Source organism: Sminthopsis crassicaudata, chromosome 5 (genome assembly GCF_048593235.1).
Source record: "Sminthopsis crassicaudata isolate SCR6 chromosome 5, ASM4859323v1, whole genome shotgun sequence".
In the NCBI taxonomy this organism is placed as follows: Eukaryota; Metazoa; Chordata; class Mammalia; order Dasyuromorphia; family Dasyuridae; genus Sminthopsis; species Sminthopsis crassicaudata.
This window is the reverse complement of record NC_133621.1, coordinates 47260824-47281663: the sequence shown is the minus strand read 5'-3', so window position 1 is coordinate 47281663 and position 20840 is coordinate 47260824. Positions and strand designations below refer to the sequence as shown.

The 20840-nt window shown below is 37.6% G+C and overlaps 1 protein-coding gene across 1 annotated transcript; it reads left to right on the top strand.

Moving 5' to 3' along the window:
- The first annotated feature begins 2980 nt into the window (after positions 1 to 2980).
- GTPBP10 (GTP binding protein 10) lies at positions 2981 to 19527 on the top strand. The gene is made up of 10 exons (XM_074266577.1): positions 2981 to 3173; positions 4787 to 4980; positions 5976 to 6067; positions 8725 to 8869; positions 11678 to 11751; positions 13363 to 13415; positions 16059 to 16166; positions 16804 to 16881; positions 17506 to 17629; positions 18849 to 19527. The coding sequence occupies exons 1-10, from the start codon at positions 3141 to 3143 to the stop codon at positions 19103 to 19105; spliced, it is 1158 nt and encodes a 385-aa protein (XP_074122678.1). The 5' UTR covers positions 2981 to 3140; the 3' UTR covers positions 19106 to 19527.
- The last annotated feature ends 1313 nt before the right edge of the window (positions 19528 to 20840 follow it).

Here is a 20840-nt window from a genome sequence, read left to right as displayed (position 1 = left end):
TCCCTCCTCTCAAGTGGCATCCCTCTTCCCCCCAGACTTCCATTCTTTGGAGATTATCTAAAAAAAAAAAAAAAAAAAATAGAATCACCTCTAAAGTCCTCTGTAATAGGATTGTTTCTAAGACCTCTGGTGATGATAGTTCTAAGAGGTGTAATCTTTCTATAAAAAATGGAAGTAGTTTAACCTTATTTAGACCCTTATGACTTCTCACCTACATTTTATGCGTCATTTGAATCCTATGTTTGAATGTCAGATTTTTTCTTTGCTCTGGACTTTTTATCAGGAATATTTGATGAAATATCCCTCACTCCATCCTAGGTCTATTTTCCCTCTGTACGATTTTACTTAGTTTTTCTTGGTAGGTTATTAGTTTTTTCTCAAAGCCTTCTAGCCTTTTAGCTGCTAAACCTTCTATGATTCTGATTGTGGTGTGCAGTACTTAATTCTTTGTTCCTGGCTGCTTATAATATTTTCTTCTTAACTTGGGAGCTCTGAATTTTGCTATAATATTTATGAGCATTCATTTTGAGGCTTGAGGACATAATTGGTAAGTTCTTATACATTTCTATTTTGCCCTCAGGTCCTGAAAAATTTGGGCAATTTTCTTTTATAACTTTTTGAAATAAGATGATTTAGGCTCTTTTTTTGAATCAATCACAGTTTTGAAGTAACCTATTGATAACTAACACTATCTCTCACTGGACCTATTTTCCAGGTAGTTTTTTTTTTTTTTTTCCTGAGATAGTTCACATTTCATTCTATCCAGTCTTTTGGTTTCTTGATGTATCAGTGAAATCATTAGCATCTATTTGGCCAATTCCAGTTTTTAGGGAGTTATTTTCTTCAGTAAGATTTTGTACCTTTTATTCCCAAGCCCTTAATTCTCTTTTCATTTTTTGGATAGTTCTTATTTCTCATTTCTTTCCTCTGCCACTCTTACATAGTTAAAAAAAAAAAAAAAGTTTGTTTTGAAAAAAATCATAACTCTTAAGGAATTCTTGCTGGGCTAGTGTGCAATCAATACTGAAGGCTTTGCTTGTAGAGATTTTCAAGTCATTCTCTTCTCTCTGTGGGGGGAGAATTCTCTTACCAGTAGCTCTTTGTGGTCAGGTCCTTTTTTTGGGGGGGGTCATTCTTCCAGCCTATTTCTTGAATTTGGACTTTAATAATGGGCTCTGATCACAGCTGTGGGACTTCTGGCCAGAGCCTTTGTCCTTTTACTGTTCAGTTTTGGAGTTTGTAAGCATTAGTGATTCCAAAGCCATGTGATCATCTTTGCCTTCTTAGTCTGAGCATTGCAAGTTCCTGATCCAGATGTGAGTTTCAGGTGACTGCTACAGGGCAGAGCCACTGAATTGCTGGCTCTGCTACAGTCTAGTTATCGGGGTCTCATTATTGCACAGTAGGCTTATGCGCTTGGCTAAAGGCTAGAACTGGGTTGCCCCTCTCTCCTGGGCTCAGAGCCCCAGTTAGGTTTGGGGAACTTAGTCTGTGTGTATTCACAGCTCTCCCCCTTGGATCTATGACCTGGAATTGGGTAATGGGCAGCAGCACTGCCAGACAGCACCCGTTCCCCACACCTAGCACTAAGTCAGGGATATCCTGGGATTGCTTTGCCTCAGCCCCTTTTCTCTGGGTGCTGGAATTCCTGCTACTGGGGGCAAGTTCCTGATGAGCCTCTGCACTGTGTACAGTAACCCCTCTGGCCTTCTGTGCTGTGCTGGACTTTGTCCTGGCTTTGTTTATCAGAATTCTATCTGGAGAATTTCTTAGGTGCTTGTGGAAGGAGGCTGAGCATGCTAGGCAAAAAGACTTTTCCTGTTTTGACCCTACCCCTTGTCTTCCTCTCCTTCCAAAGAACCTATTCTTACCCCAACCCTTGCCTTCATCCTTGAAGACGACCAAATTCATGCACAGACCCATTGGCCTCTGAGTTTTTCTACTTCACTTCCCAGTCCTATTCTTTTTCACAGTCCCAATGCCCTTCCATCTCCAGCTGCTTCAATCCTTCTACACTCCCCGGCACTCTGACCACTGGTTCCCTTCTTTTCAGTTCATTTTAACAAACATAAGGGGTTATAAACTACTTAGTGGAGGGAGAAAATACAATTACTCCTCGAAATATTGGATCTCATGAAATATTGACATGATTTGGGTTACAAAAATACAAATAAAAATTTTAATATGGCCTCAGTCAAGAGAGGGCATCTGAGAAATAGAGTTTGGTATAATAGAATTCAGAACACCGCACTTATGTCCCAGCTACATGCCCTACCTAAGTGTCTTTATTTTTCTGAGGCCCAGTGCCTTTATCTGTAAAATAAAATCACTACCAACTAATCAGTCAGAAAGCATTTATTAAGCTCCTATTATATTATTATAGACAGCATCTCAAGGAACAACTTCAAGAAGCTTACATTGGAGAGGAAAATACAGGGTGTCCCAAAGCCTTAGTAAAGTTTTTTACACTTTTAATATTTAAAATTTAAGTTACAAACTTACCCCAAAATTACCATTTTAAAGCGTAAGTGCATTTCTGCAGCATTGGGCTTGCACCTTTGGATAATTTGCATGTGCAGGACAGCTTCAGTTACAAAATTCGAAAATCAGCAAGCGATTACGTAGAATTTTAATTAGATGTATCAAGTTTAAGTCGCTTTCAAGCTTGCCTTGTGGTTTTGATAAAAATAATTAGGATCCCCCTTCCCCCCCCCCCGTCTGGAGGAATAAACGCAAATATGTACGAGGAATGGGAGGGGGGTAGAAGGTGGGGGAGGCAGACGGGATGCATTCTCGAGGTGCGGCTGGGGGGCAAGAAGGTAAAAGCTGCGCTCCTCGAGACCTCAGTTTCCTCCCCAGGAAAGCTGACAAGAGCCCCGCCCACACTTGCCGCCCAACCGCGGGATGCTTCAGGTGCTTCTCAACAGAGAAAGGCGTGGCGAACCACAGAGCCTCGACTGCGCCTGCGCCCCGCGGACCTGCGCCTGCGCCCTGAAGTCACGCACGAACCTGCGCCGAGACCGGGCTCTGGGGCCGTCCGAGTGCTGGGCGGAGTGACGGGGTCGCGGCCTGGCCCAGCCTGCTCACCGGGCTAGACGCACTTCGAGGGCTCGGGCCGGCCCTGAATCTCGACCGACGCCATGGTGCACTGCAGCTGCTCGCTCCTGAGGAGGGTGCGTGTCCCTCGTCCCCTCCCCCCCGTCTCTCCAATTGCTCCCTCCCCCGTCTCCCCCGCCACGACTCCCTCTTCGTGTCCCTTTTCTCCCTTTTCTCGCAAGGCTCCTTCCCCCCGGACTCGGCCGGGTTGGAGGTTCGGGCTTCGCCGCAGGGGTCCCCCTTCCCCCCACTCGGGGTGGTTCTGAAGGCCTCGGGAGGCGCCGCTCCCCTGCCGCGGGGCCGCCCCGTGAGGAGCACGAGCGCGCTTGCCCGCGGAGGGATAGGCCCGGTGTCGGTGCTGATTCTGCCCCCGAGCCGGGGTCCCCGTTGGCCCCATCTGTGGACTCCGAGGCCTTCTCGAGAAGGTTCCTCGGAAAGCGGTGCGCTCTGTAACGAATCTGAAGGGGGGGGGGACCGAGGGCCTGGAGGGCGCTCCTAGGACAGACTTCTTTTCTCAGACCCCTGTGAGCTCACTTTAAATCGTGGCTATCCAAAGTCACAGTGGGTTTTCTAGGACAGTAAAGGGGGCCTTTTACGGCCGTTTCTCCCAACTTTTATGATCGGTCATCCTGTGTGGTCCTCCCACGGAGTGCTCAGGCTTCTTCATCCTGTGAAGTTCTGAGTCCTCCCCGGAACGTCCCCGCTCTAGGAATCCGCTCCGCTGGGGTGGGAGGGGTTACTTAATGCTCTTACACCTAGAGACGGAACGTCTACCCTAGTTCTTACACTGCTGGCATCTGCCCCCGCCCTCTGCGCGACTGCCGGCTTTTTAGGGAACGGCCATTCCGTAACCCCGGGCAATGCAGTTACGGGGAAAGAGTTTCGGTGTTTGGGAGGTGGAGTGGGAGTGGCTGGAAAAGTCGCTGGGGGGCACCTACTGTTACAGGTCGGGGCCTTGGAGGAACTCGCCCACGGCATTGGGCGGGCAAGCGCCTTTGGAGGGAGCATCCACGAAGCATTAATGAAAATTGGCGGGGCGGGGTGAGTGGGACTTCCTAGTAAAGACGTGGTACTGAAAGCAGTAGAGGATATGACCCTGGGCTTTGGAGTCAAGCCAGGAGAGAGATTTGTGTGTGGTTTTTTTTTTTTTTTTTTTTTTTCATTTCCTTTCTAAACGGAAGAAGTAAAAACGCTGCGGTGGTCCGTGAAATAGAATTTTTTGTTAACTGCCAAACTATAATATAGCATCAGATGAAAAAAAAATTACTCTATTGTAAACTTTTAGGAAGAAAACTCCGTCCTTGATAGATTATTTTGGTCTGAGGAAGTCCATCCTACCAAGATGGACGCACAAGCCAGACTAACTTTTCTGTTTAGATTTGGGTAATAATTAGGCACAGAAGAATGAGAGCTTTGAATATTTAAAAATATTATTGTTGTGCTGATATTTTTGAATATTTTAAAAAGGAAGAAGAGATATGTATCCCTTCTCCTCAGATCCAAACCATCTTGTTTTAAAGATAAGAAAACCCAGACTCTTAGTAGATCAGGACTGGAGCCAAGATCACCCTTAGCTTAGTGATCAGCAGAGGCCAACCTGGCCCTGGGGTCCCCTAGAATGTTCTTCTTGTATCCTAATGAGCAAAGCCTTTGCATCTAATAACCCCCTTCCCCTTTTTTTTTTTTCCAGTATGGAAACTTCATGGACAATCTAAGACTCTTTGCAAAAGGAGGAGCAGGTGGCATGGGTTTTCCTCGATTAGGTGGCGAGGGAGGCAAAGGCGGTGATGTCTGGGTTGTAGCCAAAAAAAGAATGAGCTTAAAAAAAATTAAGGATAAGCATCCACAGAAACGGTTTGTGGCAGGAGACGGAGCAAACAGTAGGTAAGTACTTACTGTATGATTTAGACCCATGACATTGGACATACTTTTAACAAAAATGAACCCAGTTCCCTCCCTCTCCCCTCCCCCCTGCAAAGTATTTGCAACTATATAATAAAAAATAGTCTTGTGCATAGCTTCTGTTTATGTAACTCTGTGGAACTTATCCTAGCAAAATTGTAGTGTTGGAAATGTGTGCCAACTATACCCCTTAACTTTGCCTTCCCTTATATGACTCTTCTCCCTCCAGATAGACCCTTCTTGTCTTCTGGGGTCCTTAATTTCCTCTTTTTTTCCATATTACCTTCCCCTTGAGAGTAAAGGGAAAAATCTTATAACAACTCTTCACAATTGATATTTGTTGAAAAAACTGAAGACTCATTCATCTAAAACACTAAAACCAGACTTTTTACTTTATCATTCTTGTAATTGAGTGATGAAAGCTGCCTCCCAACGGAAGCTGGAGAAGCTTTCTCTTTACCAGCTTCTCATAAGACATAGAGTTTACTCTGTTTAAATCTTCTCCAAAGATAATTGCTTCCACGTATTAATAGGGATCTAGGATTTATTGAGCTGGAAAAGACCTTGGGATTCTCTTGGCTTTTTTGGGTTGTGGATTCCTTTGGCAGTCTAGGGAAACTGGGAATACTTTCTCAAAATGACTTTTTAAATACAGAAAACAAGCAACTATAATGCCAAATAGGATAAATGTGTAAGAGAGAAACTAAATACTGTGAAAACTCAGGGAAACAAATCTAGGGAAAGCTGTTTTCTGTAAAGAAGTAGCATTCAGTTCGAAGACTTAAAAGCAGCCCTTGGTAAAGTATTATCCTAACAAATATAAACATTTGTAAAATGTCTTATATAAAATAGATATGTACTGTCCAGCCTTGTTTGTAAATCAGAACACCATTTTAATTATTGCCAGTGTAGTTTACTTGATTTGCTCTCATTTTTTAAAAATTGTGGCCATTTACAATTTTATTTTTGCATTTCAGGACCAGTGCATTGAAGGGAGAGAAAGGCCTGGACTATGAAATATCTGTGCCTGTTGGTATTACAGTAACTGATGAGAGAGGCCAAATTATAGGTGAATATCCTAGTTTTTTTTTTTGTAAATACTTGAGACATATGAACATTTTGAAAAATGATTGTTTATTGCTTTTTTTTTCCACTTATTGTTTCTGCCTCATCCATAGGAGATAAAGAATCTAAAACTGCTTAAATGCACCTTCAAATAATTTTTATTTCTTGATTTTATTTGCATGTAAGAATGGGAAATATATTTAACTACTAATGCAACCTCTGAAACTTAGATGTATCAAAGTAATGCTCGATTCTCTGCTGCTTGTGCTATATTGGGCCTAACAGCACCAAAAAAACACTATGTAGTAACAAACCATCTACATGTAGAACCATCAGTTATAGAAAATAGAGAAGTTCTGAATGCTGTTGGTAAAATCACTTACTTTGGCTTTCTAGGGATGTCCACAAGGGTAGTAAGGTACATATTGCCAGAATTAGCTCCGAAAGAAAGTGTGGGAGAGGAGGCCTATTGGACTGACTGACCACCTAGCTGAAAGTCTGCAGAGCTGTTGTGCTAACTTCATTGTTGTATGGAGCAATTCGGTTTCCTGTCATGGTTGTGGTAAAGTGCGATACAAGGATACTCTGAAGTTATTTCTGAAGACTTTGGAATTGATTTTGTGACTCAGAGACCCTGGCACAGGACTACACAGCATGGTGTACCTACATCAAAAAAAGGTGCTGTGCTATGTGAGCAAAGCCGAATTGAAGTAACTCAAAGATGCACAATTTAGAGAATGCCACCCCAAATGTTCACAGATTATTCGTTCCCAGCCTGTGCTAGAATATCCCAAGTTCATATTGGTCTGATCAGCCACAGGTGGACACATTGCAATTTGACTCTAATATAGTGGTTTCAGTTTGGTACTCTTTTCAAGAATGAAGGACAACTGACCAGCCAGCCACAAGTAAAAAAAGGCAGATATTGAATTCCTTAGATAAAGAATCAATTTAAAATGGACACATACCCTACCATTCACACCTCTAGTCATGATTTCCATTTGGGAACAAACAGTTCCTTGTAATAACCTTCATTCTGCTCACTTGCTTTTTCAGATCCTTGATTCTCTTGCCTATTCACTGGACATCATCTTTTACCTGTCCAGATAGGGACTCATTTCTGCCCATCTATTCAAAGGACCTCCTGTGGTTCAATACTATATGTCTTTATCAATCTTTCCTAAGAAACCATTTGCCAGTGGATACTATCTCTTAATGCAATTGCTTCATGAAAGCTCTGCTTATATTCCCCCTCTGGAAGAAACATCCATTTGGGGTCCCCTCCATTTTCCTTTTTTCCCATTAGAGTAACAAACAAACACTTCTTACTCAGGCTTTTCTATGTCCAACAGTAACCAAATAATCTCAAATTCCCAGCCTTTTTCAGTCCTTAGATTTGTAATGTCATATATTCTTTTGTTTTCGTGCAATTCCAAGAGATCAAAACTCATCCTTGTCTTTTTGAATGTGACTCTATGTTGTCCTATAAATTTATGGTATATGGGGGCCTCCCAGTCTTCTGTGGGACCGTTTATAAGAATAATATTTTTAAATGCTCTAAATCACTATTGGTTAGAGGAATGCAAATTAAAATAACCACCTAATAACAGAAGAGGAAAATGGCAAACGCTAGAGAGTAGTGGAAAATGGGACATTAATGCACTGTTGGTGAAGTTGTGAACTAGTCCAACCATTTTGAAAAGCAAATTGGAGTTGGCCTAAAGAATATATAAAACTCTGTTGTTTGACCCAGAAATACCAGTGCTATATCTGTGTCTCAGAGATTTTTAAAGTGGAAAGACACTACAAAATATAGCAGTTTTTTTTTTGTTTTAGCAAAGAAATGGAAATTTGAGGGGATGTCTTATCAATTGAGGAATGGTTGAACAAGTTGTAGCATATGATTGTGTAGAATATTATTGTGCCATAAGAAAAGAGATGCAGGATGCTTTCATAAAAACCTGAGAAGATGGAATGTGAACTAATGCAAAGTGAAATGAGCAGAACCAAGAGAACAATGTATATAATAGCAACAATATTATTGTAGTGATCAACTATGAATGACTTAAGCTATGCTCACCAATATAATGAAGTGAGATAATTCCAAAGCCCTTTTTTCCCCTTCTTCATTTTAATTTTATTTTTAATTTATGGAATAAAAAAAACATTTTTATAACATACTACAATAAAAAAGAAATGATTGCACATGAAACTACAAAACATATATAACTTGCCATTCCTTTCAAATCTACAATAAATTGTATAAATTCTTTTTTTCTTCCTTTCTTTCACTCTAGAGATGGCTACCATTAGACACAAATAGGCATGTCTTTGTAAAATTATTCTATACATGCTTCCATTTTTAAGTTTTTTCTTTAGATAGCAACTTTTCTTCAGAGAGCTTATGATGAAAAATGCTGCTAATCTTCAGAGAAAAAAGTCTGAATTCAGATCAAAGCATACTTTTTTGCTTTTTAAATTTTTGTCTATGTTTTCTTTTGCAACATGACCAGTAAGAAAATGTTTTGCACAAATTACTTGCTTTCTCGGTAAGGAGGGATTGAGATATACAATTGTAGATTTATGAAAAAAATGTCATATCACTAGTAAATCCTACATACTGATTCTAACTGTAAACATTTTTTTTTTTTCCCCTTTTAGGAGAACTCAATAAAGAGGATGATAGAATTTTAATAGCACAAGGAGGACTTGGGGGTAATTTGCTTTCAAATTTCTTGCCATCCAAGGGTCAAAAAAGAATAATTCACCTTGATCTAAAGCTTATAGCTGACATAGGCCTTGTAGGGTGAGTAATACTTATCTTTTTAAGATATGAATCTGAGGAGAAATTATTGTAATGAAAAATGGGCATTTTTAGATAAAATTGTATTAAATAGTTGTGCAAGACAAAGATCAGTCTTACAGGGCATATTCTTTTATCAGAAAAAATAGCATCTGGAATTGGAAGGGCATCAGTTGTATGGTCCTGGTTTAGATGAACGGGGCAAATCCTCATTCAGAAGATAGACACAGGAGCTACAAAGAGTGGATTCTTTTGGGGTTTTGACAAGTCCAGAGTCCAAGAACAGTCAGAGGCAAGAAGCATAATCAGATCAGACTGCCATCATCAACATTAGGAGTGAAGGAAGGGAACATGAAAGAAACATGCTTATTAAGCAGAGGGCCTATGCTGAACATCTCGCATTTTGCATTTATCATCTCATTTCATCTTCCAAGAAGCTTGTAAGGCAGGGGCATTATCACCCCCATTTTGTTATGGGAGTCCTTTCAGTCGTGTCTCATTCTTTGTGTGACCCCATCAGGGTGGTGTTGGTGAGGACTGGACAGGTTGGCCATTTCCTTCTCCAGGTCATTTTATAGATGAGGAAACTTGAACAGGGTGAAGTGACTTGCCCAGAATCACAATTAGGAAGTGTCTGAGGCCAGATTTAAATTCAGGTCTTCCTGACTCTTAGAGCTCAGTGTGCTGTGCCATGTGGGGAGACTGCATACATTTGCAATTTGCTTGAGGGAGATTTGTCTCCCTCATACAAAAATACTGTACACGTAAAGTATGTATGAGGAAGGCGAGCAAACATGCAAAGATGTTTAAGGACACTGAGTATTAGGAGGGATGTAACTTGTCATCTAGAGGACTGGGAAGGCATCATGGCATATGTGGAGGCAGCCCTTAAATGAAAAGGTAGTTTCAGCAGTCAGAGATAAGGAAGAAGTCCATTTCAGATGTTAGGGATAGACTATGTAAAAGAACAAAAGTGAAGTATTGGATAGAATCAGAGAACATCGATTGACTTGGTTTGTACAGAAGATAAATTGCTTGAAAAGGAATTAATATTGAATAAAGTTAGGAGCGTATATTGGACCCAGATTGTAGAGTGTTTTATGACTACTTGAGAGATTTGCGTTTTATTCTACAAGTATTCTTACAGGGGTGGTGGGTAGTGAGTATCTAGGAAAGGAAACTGAATCACCAAAAAAAATGAATTTTTTTTGTTTTGTTTTTTTTACATTTTACTAATAATGTGTATTATCAGACCTCATTTACTTTTTTTTTTTTTTTTTTTTTTAAACAGAGTTGTTAACCTAATAGATTGAGGATATGTCTTAGGTTTTTAGTAAAGTATTTAACAAAATCTTGTGGGGAAATGTGAGCTAAGCACTAGTGCCCTATTGGACTGGCCAAAGCTGCAAAGGCAGTCAGAGGTCTCCAGGGAAGTTCCTGAGGAGATTTGGAGATGATGAGACCAAGCAGAAGAAATCGGACCTAAACAGAAATGTAAAGTCTTTACACTTGGGCTCCAGAAGCCACAAGTACAAGCACAAGATGGGGGAAATTTGAAAAAGATCTTGAGGTTTCAGGGTTCTCAGGTTCAGTATGTGAATCACCAGTGTTATCCGAGAGTTGGCCACAACAGAGCTTGCAGTCAGGGGCTGCAGTGAGAAGAACAGGCTGGGGAATGTTAGATTGCTATTCCCTGCTGTAGGAGGGTTGGCTGAGGTGAATGGAGATGTTTAACCCACAGAAAAGAAATCTGGAATTGGGGGGGATAGAATAGATCACTTAAAATGTTTGATTGTGGCATGGAAAAGATAGGATAGATCTCTTCTCCTTGGGACCAAAGGCACAACTAGAAGCAGCTGGTGAACGTTTCAGAGGCTTGACATAATAGTAGTCACATGAGGACATGACATAAAGCTACCCAAAGTTAGCTTTAAAGTTGTATTATTTATGTGTTTTCATTTGAGCCTCATGAAGGGAGCTGGTTGAGGTATAAATACTCTCATTTTGCAGATCAGGGAAAACTTCCAAAGCAAGTCAAGTTATCCCCAAAATAGAATGGACATGCTGGGGTCACTAGAACTTGGCTGACCATGGCCACAGAACCAGCAACTAGTTTGGTCTGGATGAGAGGACATCTCAGACTCTTTCCAGGACCAATTCTGCATCAGGAGTCCTCGGGGTGTTAGGAGGCCAGGCAGAGGTGGCAAGTGTGAAGGAAAAATGTGTGAAAGAAGGAGGAGCCTGGGGGGTCAGAGAAGAGCCTAGCACCCCTGTAGAGGTGAGCAGGCATCAGGGGGATGACACTGTGACTGTGGTAAAGGAGAAAGCTTGAGGCATAGGGTAAGCTAGCCGGCGGTTTTGGGGAGTCTCCTGGGTCCAGGCAGCCCAGGCCAGAATACCCACCGAGCTACCAGTCAGAAAGACCTGTATCCAGACCCCACCTCTGACACGGCCTGGCTGTGTGATCCTGTGTGATCCTGGGCAAGTCATTTAATCTCTGTTTGCCTCAGTTTCCTCATTTGTATAATGAAAACAAGAATAATAACATTATAGCTAAATGATTAGACATAGGATTGGAAAATAATAAAAAGTCAAATTGTTTTGTGAATTCGTAAAATTGGTGCTCTTTTAAGTTTGCTTTAATTTTTTCTGTTTCATAATTTTTTAAAATTTTTATTACATAACTGTATGATTGTCTAGTCCATGAATAATGCTCAAGAAGAAAAGCTTTACTTCTTAAATCATTTGAAATTCAGAATTAAGATCGTGCTAATGATTTTAACAATTTGTAATTTTACTCTCTCATTTCAGATTTCCAAATGCTGGAAAATCTTCTTTATTAAGTAAAATTTCCCATGCAAAACCTGAGATTGCAAATTATGCATGTAAGTAATATGGTTTCTAGTTTTTACTGTGAGTTTAAATCAAAGATTAGCAAAAGGTCTGTGAGCCTAATGAATTCTTATTCATCTTCATTACTGCCATTGTTGCTATGGTGATAACATTTCTCTGAGGCAATTTTCTGTGTTTGACAAAATACCAATGATTGGTTTTGATCATGTAGCCTCTGAGAAAAGAAGGGCAGAAGAATAAAGTCAGATAAGAGATTCATTTCTGTCCAAGTTGTCTTTCTCAAATCTCCTTATAACTTGGTTAGTGAAGTAATCCACCGAGAGAACGAAGAAGGTGATTGAATGCAAGAATAACCACAGAAAAGAGTTATTGGGAAGGAAGCTATTATAGGAGTTGGTAGAAAAAACAAAGAAAAAATGTAGAGGAAATGATGGAAGAGGAATTGTTACATTCTCCCTAAAAAGATATAGAAGGGTCAGTTCTTTTTTAACTAATACTACATAGTTTTGATAATTACTGTTTATCATGTAATTTGATACTCTTCAATCCTACCTTATAAGAATGAAGGGCAGAGAAACAATCAACACAGAGACATTAGAGAGGATAGGGGGGCTGGTAGTTCTGAAAACCTAGGCACAGTGGGGGCTAAGAACACTCCCCTTCCCCCATGAAGGGTGTGGTGCTCTCCAAAATCTTTACAAAGAGGAGAGAGTGAATGGGACAAAGTATGTGTACATTAATGGGATGAAGAGGTAGGGGAAGGAGATAAGGGAGGGATCCTTGGGTGGGAGTAGGTTAAATAATAGCAAGGCAAATTAAGGAGTAGAATTCTAGTAGAATTGTCAGGGATAGAAAATAAGAGATATATACCAACATAAGAGGACCATAGAAGAATTTATCAGAAAAAAGGGGGGGCCAGTAATCATTGATCTCAAAGTCAAACTTAAAAATTCAACCGAGAGGAATCTTAATTATGTCAGCCATATTAATAGTTTTAGATGCATGTTTACATATGTATATTGTGTATGTATATATCTGTGGGTGTGAGTGAATATACATATATGTGTATATAAATATGTTTGTGTTTAAAGGGAAGGGGGAGTAGATGAAAATGAAAAAAAGTACACAGCAGAGAGCAAAAGAATAACTCACAAGGAAGCAAAGAAAAAATAGACTGCCGTGAATATAATGTCTACAATTACATATGCTTTCTTGAAATAGAAATGTATTGGTACATATTTTGAATTGTCCCTCATGTTCCGCTCATCACATGACAATGTTTTATTTTTTGCCTTTTTCGGTTACTCTCTTCTATTTTGTTTTTTCTTCTTTTGAATTTAGTTTTAAGTAAATATTAAAAAAAAGAAGAAGAAGAAGAAAAGGCAATGTCTCTCTCCCATTGCATCCAGAGCCATCTCTAGTTGTCCTGAACCCTATCACTGAACCCTTATGGTTCTGTGAGTTTGCATAGCCACCCCTCATTCAATCTAAAATTCATTTAATAAGTCATAGCATTATCTCCCTGATGTCATGGTCCTCTTTGAGAATAAAGGACAAACAACAACAGCCAAGTGAAAGGACAATTGCTAGAATTACAGGCTAAAATTTTTATTACTAATTTAAATGTACTTTTTCTTATTTAGTTACAACATTAAAACCTCAGTTGGGAAAGATTATGTATAAGGATTTCAAGCAGGTGAGTGTATATATAGAAAAATAATTTAAATTTTTCTAAATGCTATGTTTAGTTACAGATAGCTTCATTGCAAATCTGTAATTTGGTAAATGATGATGTAAATGTTGCTATAATTGGGGAAAATCCCTAGAGATAACCTTCTCTTTCAGATTAGCAACAATTGACAGAACTTTAAAAATGTATATTTTTTTGCCACAATAAGACAGAATATATAATACAGTTGATCATCTGATTTCTGTGTGATAAGATTTAATAAAATAAAATTTTAAAAATTTAATAAAATGTTTATCAAAACAAATATCATTTTGAAAAGAAAGGAACAAATAAGTTTTAAGTAAACAATAGAATTAGTGTGCCATTTAGAGTATGATGAATCCATATGTGTAAAAGAATCCATAATAAAATATTTATTGTCTTAATTGTAAATCTCATTTTCTTTCCCCTATAATATTGTAGCATGCACATAAGTGTGTTGATATGTGTGTAAATATTTAGTTACTAACCTGAGCCTGACTTCTTTCCTAACTGGTTCCTCTACTTTATTTGCCTCCTTGATTCTCTCCCCTCTTCTTCCCCTGCCCTCCCCCCCAAAAAAGGAGCCCAAGAAATTATTTTATGAAACTCAACCAAAAAAAAATAATTTAATGGAAGAAAAATCGAAATTTTCAAGGGAATAAAAATAGGATTGAAGGGTATCAAATTATATGATAAATGGTATTAATCAAAACTATGTAATATTAGTTTAAAAAAACAAAACAAAACAGAAAAGTTAGCCAGCAGAATAAACAAGTCATGCAAGATCCAGAAGCGATCAAACTTAAGCCAATTGTTCTGTAACCCAAGATTACAAATTGTTCAACAAGGACTACTAGGAAAACTACGAAATAGTAATTAGGGTTCAACTAACTATACATCAATTTACTATAATAAGCTTCAAATGAATTAAGACCTAATTTAAAAGGTCACATCATAAAAGTAACTAGAAGAGAAAGAAAAAGAAGTTTTGATTGTTAGATTACAAAGCTTTTAGGGATGGGAACTGAACCTTTGATTTCATTGTTATAGAGAATTTCCTATGAGAAAACTCAATGTGAGTCAGGCTTCCTCTAGAATTTAGGATTTTGGAGGCTTCCCTTGAGTCACCTAGAGGTGAAGTCTGTTGTCCTGCATGCTAAGCAAACGTGTACTGAAGGCAGGCCTGGCACCTGGCTCTTGAGGTTGGCTTTCTCCTCAGGGTTATGTTGTCCTATGAAATCAGTGTGGCTAGGGTAAGGAAGTAAGTTTTTAATGGGATTGAGGAGGGGAGTCCAAGAAACTGTCTTTGTTAACAATCTGGTATCTAAAGATATCCAAGGATATATTTATGTGTGTTTGCACACATACAGATATCTAGATACAACCATTCTATATGCCAGAGCTTCTTAAACATTTTCTACTTTTCACCTGAGAAATTTTTATATGACCCCGGGTATATAAAATATATTTGGGTGTATAAAGTAATAGATACAAATCAAACATTTACTGATAATCACAATTTTGTGACCTCAACATTCATTTACGAAATCCATATGGGTTGAGACACCCACAGTTTAAGAATCAATAAGTATTAATGAGAAATTTAAATTAAAACAGATTCTATACATCAACACAATTATTTTGTACAATTTTAATAATACCAGAGTAAAGAAAATCTGCAAGAGTGCATCCAATTTAGCTCTTTGTATTTTTTTTTTAATGGCAGCTTTTTTTCAAAATACATGCAAAGATAGTTTTCAACATCTACCTTTGCAAAACCTTGTATTGTTCAAATTTTTCTCCTTCCTTCCCCCTCCTCCCTTCCCCAGTATAGCAAGTAATCCAATAAAGGTTAGATATGTGCAATTCTAATCTCTAAGCATATTCCCATATTTAATGTGCTGTACTCCTTGTATTTATTTCTGCCCAGCTATAAGGAGCTAAGAAGGAGGGTGGCAGGCAATGTGGCATAATGGAGAAAGTACTGGATTTGGAGTCCAAGGACCTGAGAAGTACTCAAATCTCCACCATTTGTCACCTTTTGGATTCAATTTCTCATTTGTAAAATGAGGGGATTTGGGTCCTATGGCCTCTTGAGATCCCATCCAAATTTAAATCTGTCATCCTTTGTCACTGCTGAGGTGTGCACTTGAAAGAGTCGGGGTTATCCCCAGATAATAAGAAAAATATTAGAGACATACTGATTACTGGTCATCCTCCTTTTGTGGTATGGGCAGTGTGTGAGAAGTAGTACCCATTAAGTGATAATTTAGCTCAAAAATAAAATGTTGATAGCATTTTTAAACCCTATGCCTGACATTTTTAGATTAATAAATCTAAATGTCAGGCTAAATGCCTGACAAATAGAATTAGACATTCGTTTTCAGATTGTAGCAAAAAAATTGTGGTCCTTTAATAACTCAGATTGCTATAAAATTAATGACTTTATTGAAACGTGCATGTAAAAATCACCAGGTAATCAATTGATGATTTATTAAACTAACTAGAAATTCAGGATTATTGACTTTTTCTCTTATACATATTTTTCCTGCTCTTAAAAATTCATGATTTTAAATATATTTAAACATATTTCCTTATTTTCTTGAAAATTATTTGAATTTTCATTAGGTATCTGTAGCTGATCTTCCAGGTTTAATAGAAGGAGCACATATGAACAAAGGAATGGGACATAAATTTCTCAAGCATGTAGAAAGAACCAAACAGCTTCTTTTTGTTGTAAGTAAATTAATATTGTTGTTGTTAATGTCCAGCTTTCCATTGGCCCCATCGACCTCACTTTCCATGGAATCGTCTTGGCAAATAGTTTGCCTATTTTTTTTTCTGCAGTGGATTAAGGCAGACAGGGTTAAGTGACTTGTCCAGGGCCACACGACAGCAAGTGTCTGAGGGAGTATTTGAACTCCGGTCTTCCAGATGCCAGGTCCAGCTCTGCACCACCTAGTTGTCCCTGTGAGTAGATAGCTTAAATTTAACTGATCAAGAAAACTTTGGTCACATGTCTTTCAAAAATATTAAATATCATGAAACTAGTCTTTATAGAAGTTGCATTCTAAGATTTAGAAAGCAGTTAGTTTGAGGATCACAGTCATTCTCCAGAGCTCTTTCTTTACCAATTCTAGATACTTCTTTTCATTTTGCTAAACTATAGAAATTTTAAAGGGGCAGTGTTGACTTTACTAAACCAGATTTTACTTTGAGTATTACTTAGTTATTATTCATCAAGATCTTCAACACATTCTATTATTTTGAATACTTTGTCTTTACCTCACCACAAAGTAACTTTTTCAAAACACCATAGTTCTTCAGACAGCATGTTGACAGTTTTAAATACTGTTTCATTCCTTGTTTTTAGGTTGATGTCTCTGGGTTTCAGCTTTCTTCAAAAACTAAGTTCAGATCTGCTTTTGAAACTATAATATTGCTCACAAAAGTAAGTTTGCCACCCTCTCTAAATTCTGAAAAGGAATATTTTTTAAAATGGAATTTATTGTGTTTGAACTAGAACATGTTATGTTAGTTCTAACTAACAAGTTAGTTAGTCATGTTAGTTAAATGCCCCAGGATAGTTACGTTTCTGTTGAAAATAACTCTTTGAAACTGAAATTTTAGTTAATTAAGATAAATAACATGAAGAGAGGCCCCCAGAGAGTAGTGGATGAATAGCACTAGACCTGGAGTCAGGAAAACTAGTTCCTCTATTAGTTCTATTCTTTAACTTCCTAAACCCTCCATTTCTTTTTATCTAAAATAAGGGTCATAAGAGTACTTTCTTTACAGAATCAAATAAAATAACCTGGGTAGGATGCTATCATGATACCCCAAAATGAATGTATGTGGGGAAGCTGCTGGAGATGAAGTCACTCAATTAAAGTTTTCCTAACTCCACTCTCGCATTCTGTTCATCATGCTGAATTGATATTCATTTGATAGATTTCAGTTTATGATACAATTCTGCAGCCAGTCAGTCATGTCAGTGAGAAGACATTAACATAAAAATCAGAATATTTAGAAAGGATATTTTGTAGAAGTAATCTATCACTTTATTATTGTAAAGGAGCTGGAATTATACAAAGAAGACCTTATGGTGAAACCTTCACTACTTGCAGTTAATAAAATGGATTTACCAGATGCTAAAGATAAATTCAATGAACTTATGAACCAACTACAGAATCCTAAAGGTAAATTAAGTCAATTTGTTATTCACCTTGCATTTGTCAACTACATGCTTTAAGAAACAAATATAAAAATATAAATAGAAATGTAACACTCTTCTCAAAAAATTTAGTCTACTTAGGGATTAAAATTTATCCACATGAAAACATTTATAGTGGAATGATTGATAGGGAAAAGTGTTAACTTTGGGCTGAAAAGCTGACATTGATAGCTGATTCATCTGAGTTTGTGAGAGCACCTCAAGTTTATAACAGTTCCCAAGAAGTAAGATACAGCACATTGAATTATAATTTGAATAAGGGCATAGAGTAAGTTTGATCAGGAAAGCTCTAATACATAGATCTAAAACAGGTACATCCTGTACATGTTGGGTAAATTAGGAAAGATTGAACCATGCAGAGAGTAAGTAGCAGAATGAAGTATTTATTTTAGACTCTATAACTCCAAATCCTTCCCGCTTTGCAATACCAGACTTCTTTTCTTTAGAAAATCCCCCTTCTTAAGTCATCTTTGCTAAAAGAGGAACCTTCAGAGCTTCTCTCTTGACTAATATAGTTATAACCTACTTTGTTTTGCTTTGCAGATCTCCATGTTTTCCCATAAAGCTTCTGTAGCAGAATATGCTTAATGTGTTGGAAGCACCTCTTCTAAGTCTTTTTATTTCCCCTTACTTTTATCAGAGTATCACTGAGGCTGGACTTGTTCACCCTCATTAAAGTGGCCATCCCACACATTTTTCTGATCCTACATTTCTTAGATGTCAATGCCAGTTCTTGTTTGTGAGTTTTCACTAAAATACCTTAAAGTCTAAAATGTCTTATTGCTCCGTCTGGTGTTTTTCCACTGCATTTTGGATCCCCAGTGATTTTGCTTCATTAGAGATCTTGGGTTGTGATGTTACCCTACAACAATGTGTTTTTTGTATCAGCAAGGCCTACTTACCATTCACAAATACCACCACAGCCAGAATCTCAAATTATAATTTGTTTCTTTTGAAAAGAAATTATGTATTGAAGCTTCATTTAATTAAAATAGTGTCCATGAAATCTTTCCATTATTATTACTATTAGAAAAGTAAGAACTAGCTACTTAGAGGTCCTTTTTATACATTGAATTTTAAATGTTTAGTTTTGTAATTGAATATTCATAAATCACTATATCAGGATAATAATGGTGTAATTTATATAGGACAATCAAAATAATTAAACTCTTTGTTCATTTTAGGTTTTTCACATCTCTTTGAAAAAGATGAAATTCCAAGGAAAACTTTGGAGTTCCAAAATATCATTCCAATTTCTGCATACACAGGGGAAGGAATTGAAGAATTAAAAAACTCTTTAAGACTATCTCTGGATGAACAATCCAATCAGGAAAATGAAAAGTTTTCTAAAGAACAGTTACTTAATTTACAGAATTCAAAATTATCATATATTGATTCATCATCAAAATCTTCTAGAATGGAAATAACTGAAGGTCATTAAAATGTTATCCATGGTATTAAGTGACCTCAAAGATTGCTTTCTACTCAATATATGATCCTTTGACATTGCGTTTCTGGAATCATTGAAAGTATCTTTCTAATTACATCTTTTTATATGTCATCTTTAAGAACCTTATCTTTTACCAGGAGGCTGAGGAGAAGTCAGCAGTTCACAATGACAAGAAATAAATTATGCTTTTACCTTGCAAGGTATTCAAGGAATGAGACATTCAGCAAAAAATGGGGTTAGTCAGAAAATGTTAAGTGCCACTACTGGGCACTGCTGTGTCTCTGGATGTGAAAACATATTTAAAATATTTTTTACAAAGAGTATTTTTACTGTTTTTAATATATTAATAAGGTTATCAGAACAGTTCTTAACCTGGAGTCCATGGACTTTTAAAAAATATTTTATTAATCATATTTCAATATTATCTGTTTCCTTTGTTATTCTGTGTATTTTGTGCGTTTAAATACACTGTTCTGAGAAGGCCTACCTATAAAGGTTTTACCAGGTTGCCAAAGGAGTTCTGTGACACAAAGGTTAAGAAATTCAGTTCTGGTGTGTTATGTAGTCAGCGTGTATTTCATAATTGGGTTTTTCTGAAATTGGACCTTTCAAGTCCTCTTTGCTAAATTTTTATAACAGTAGAAAATACTGATGAAAGTAGATAAGAATTTTCCTAAAACTCTTAAGTAGAATAGAGCTCATTCCTAGGATTTCACTACTAGAGGAAACTCAACTATTGAAAAAACTTCCTCTCAACATTGCCTGATCTACAACTCATGATCTTAGAGAGATATCTGACTGGGCCAGTGCTGGGACCTGAGTCTGGTTACAGTGTAATTAGGAAGTGCTGAATAAAATAAAGATAAAGTAAAACATAAGTCATGCTAATTAATGATCATGCTAATTTTCCAAATGGGTGGCACTAGCCTAAGGTATTGAGACTTTAAGTGACCTCAAGGGAATTAAAACCAGTAGGTCTCAGAGGCAAGACTTGAACCTGTTTCTTCCTAGCTCAGATTGTCTGATAATATGTTTTGTTGCAAAGGAAATTTATATTTGGTGATTGTGAGTAGGTTCAATGATGTCCAACTCTGACATCAAATTTACTGGCAAGGATACTGAGTGTTGGGGTTTTTTTGTTTTAGTATTTAGATCTCATACTGCTTTCTTTGGACCAGGTTTAGTCTGCATCAGCATGTGTCAATTCAGAACACTGACATACTATTTAATGTCACCTTTTCCATATATCTACTTCTGTTTTGACATTCTTCAGGGCTACTTTATGAATGAAGGAAAGAAAAAAAAAAAAAAACAGCATTTAGTGTATACAAAGCATTGTGTTAAGTGGTGGGGATATAGATTAGAAAAGCCACATAGTCCCTGATCATAAGTTTATATGAAATCTCATATGTGAATAGAAGTAAAAGATTTTAGAAACCATTTCTACCAGTATTTATAAATATACTGGTAGAAATAAATCATACTGGAACTAAGATCCTGAAGAAGTAAAAAGTAAAAAAGTTTGTGTTTTGTGGTGCAATGGATAGAGCACCAGCCTTGAATTCAGGAGGACCCAAGTTCAAATCTGATCTCAGACACTTAACACTTCCTAGCTGTGTGACCCTGGGCAAGTCACTTAACCCCAGCTTCAAAAAAAAAAAAAAAAAAATTTTGTGTTGACTATATTGTTGTGAAACTGAAACTATGAGAACACTATAATAACAGC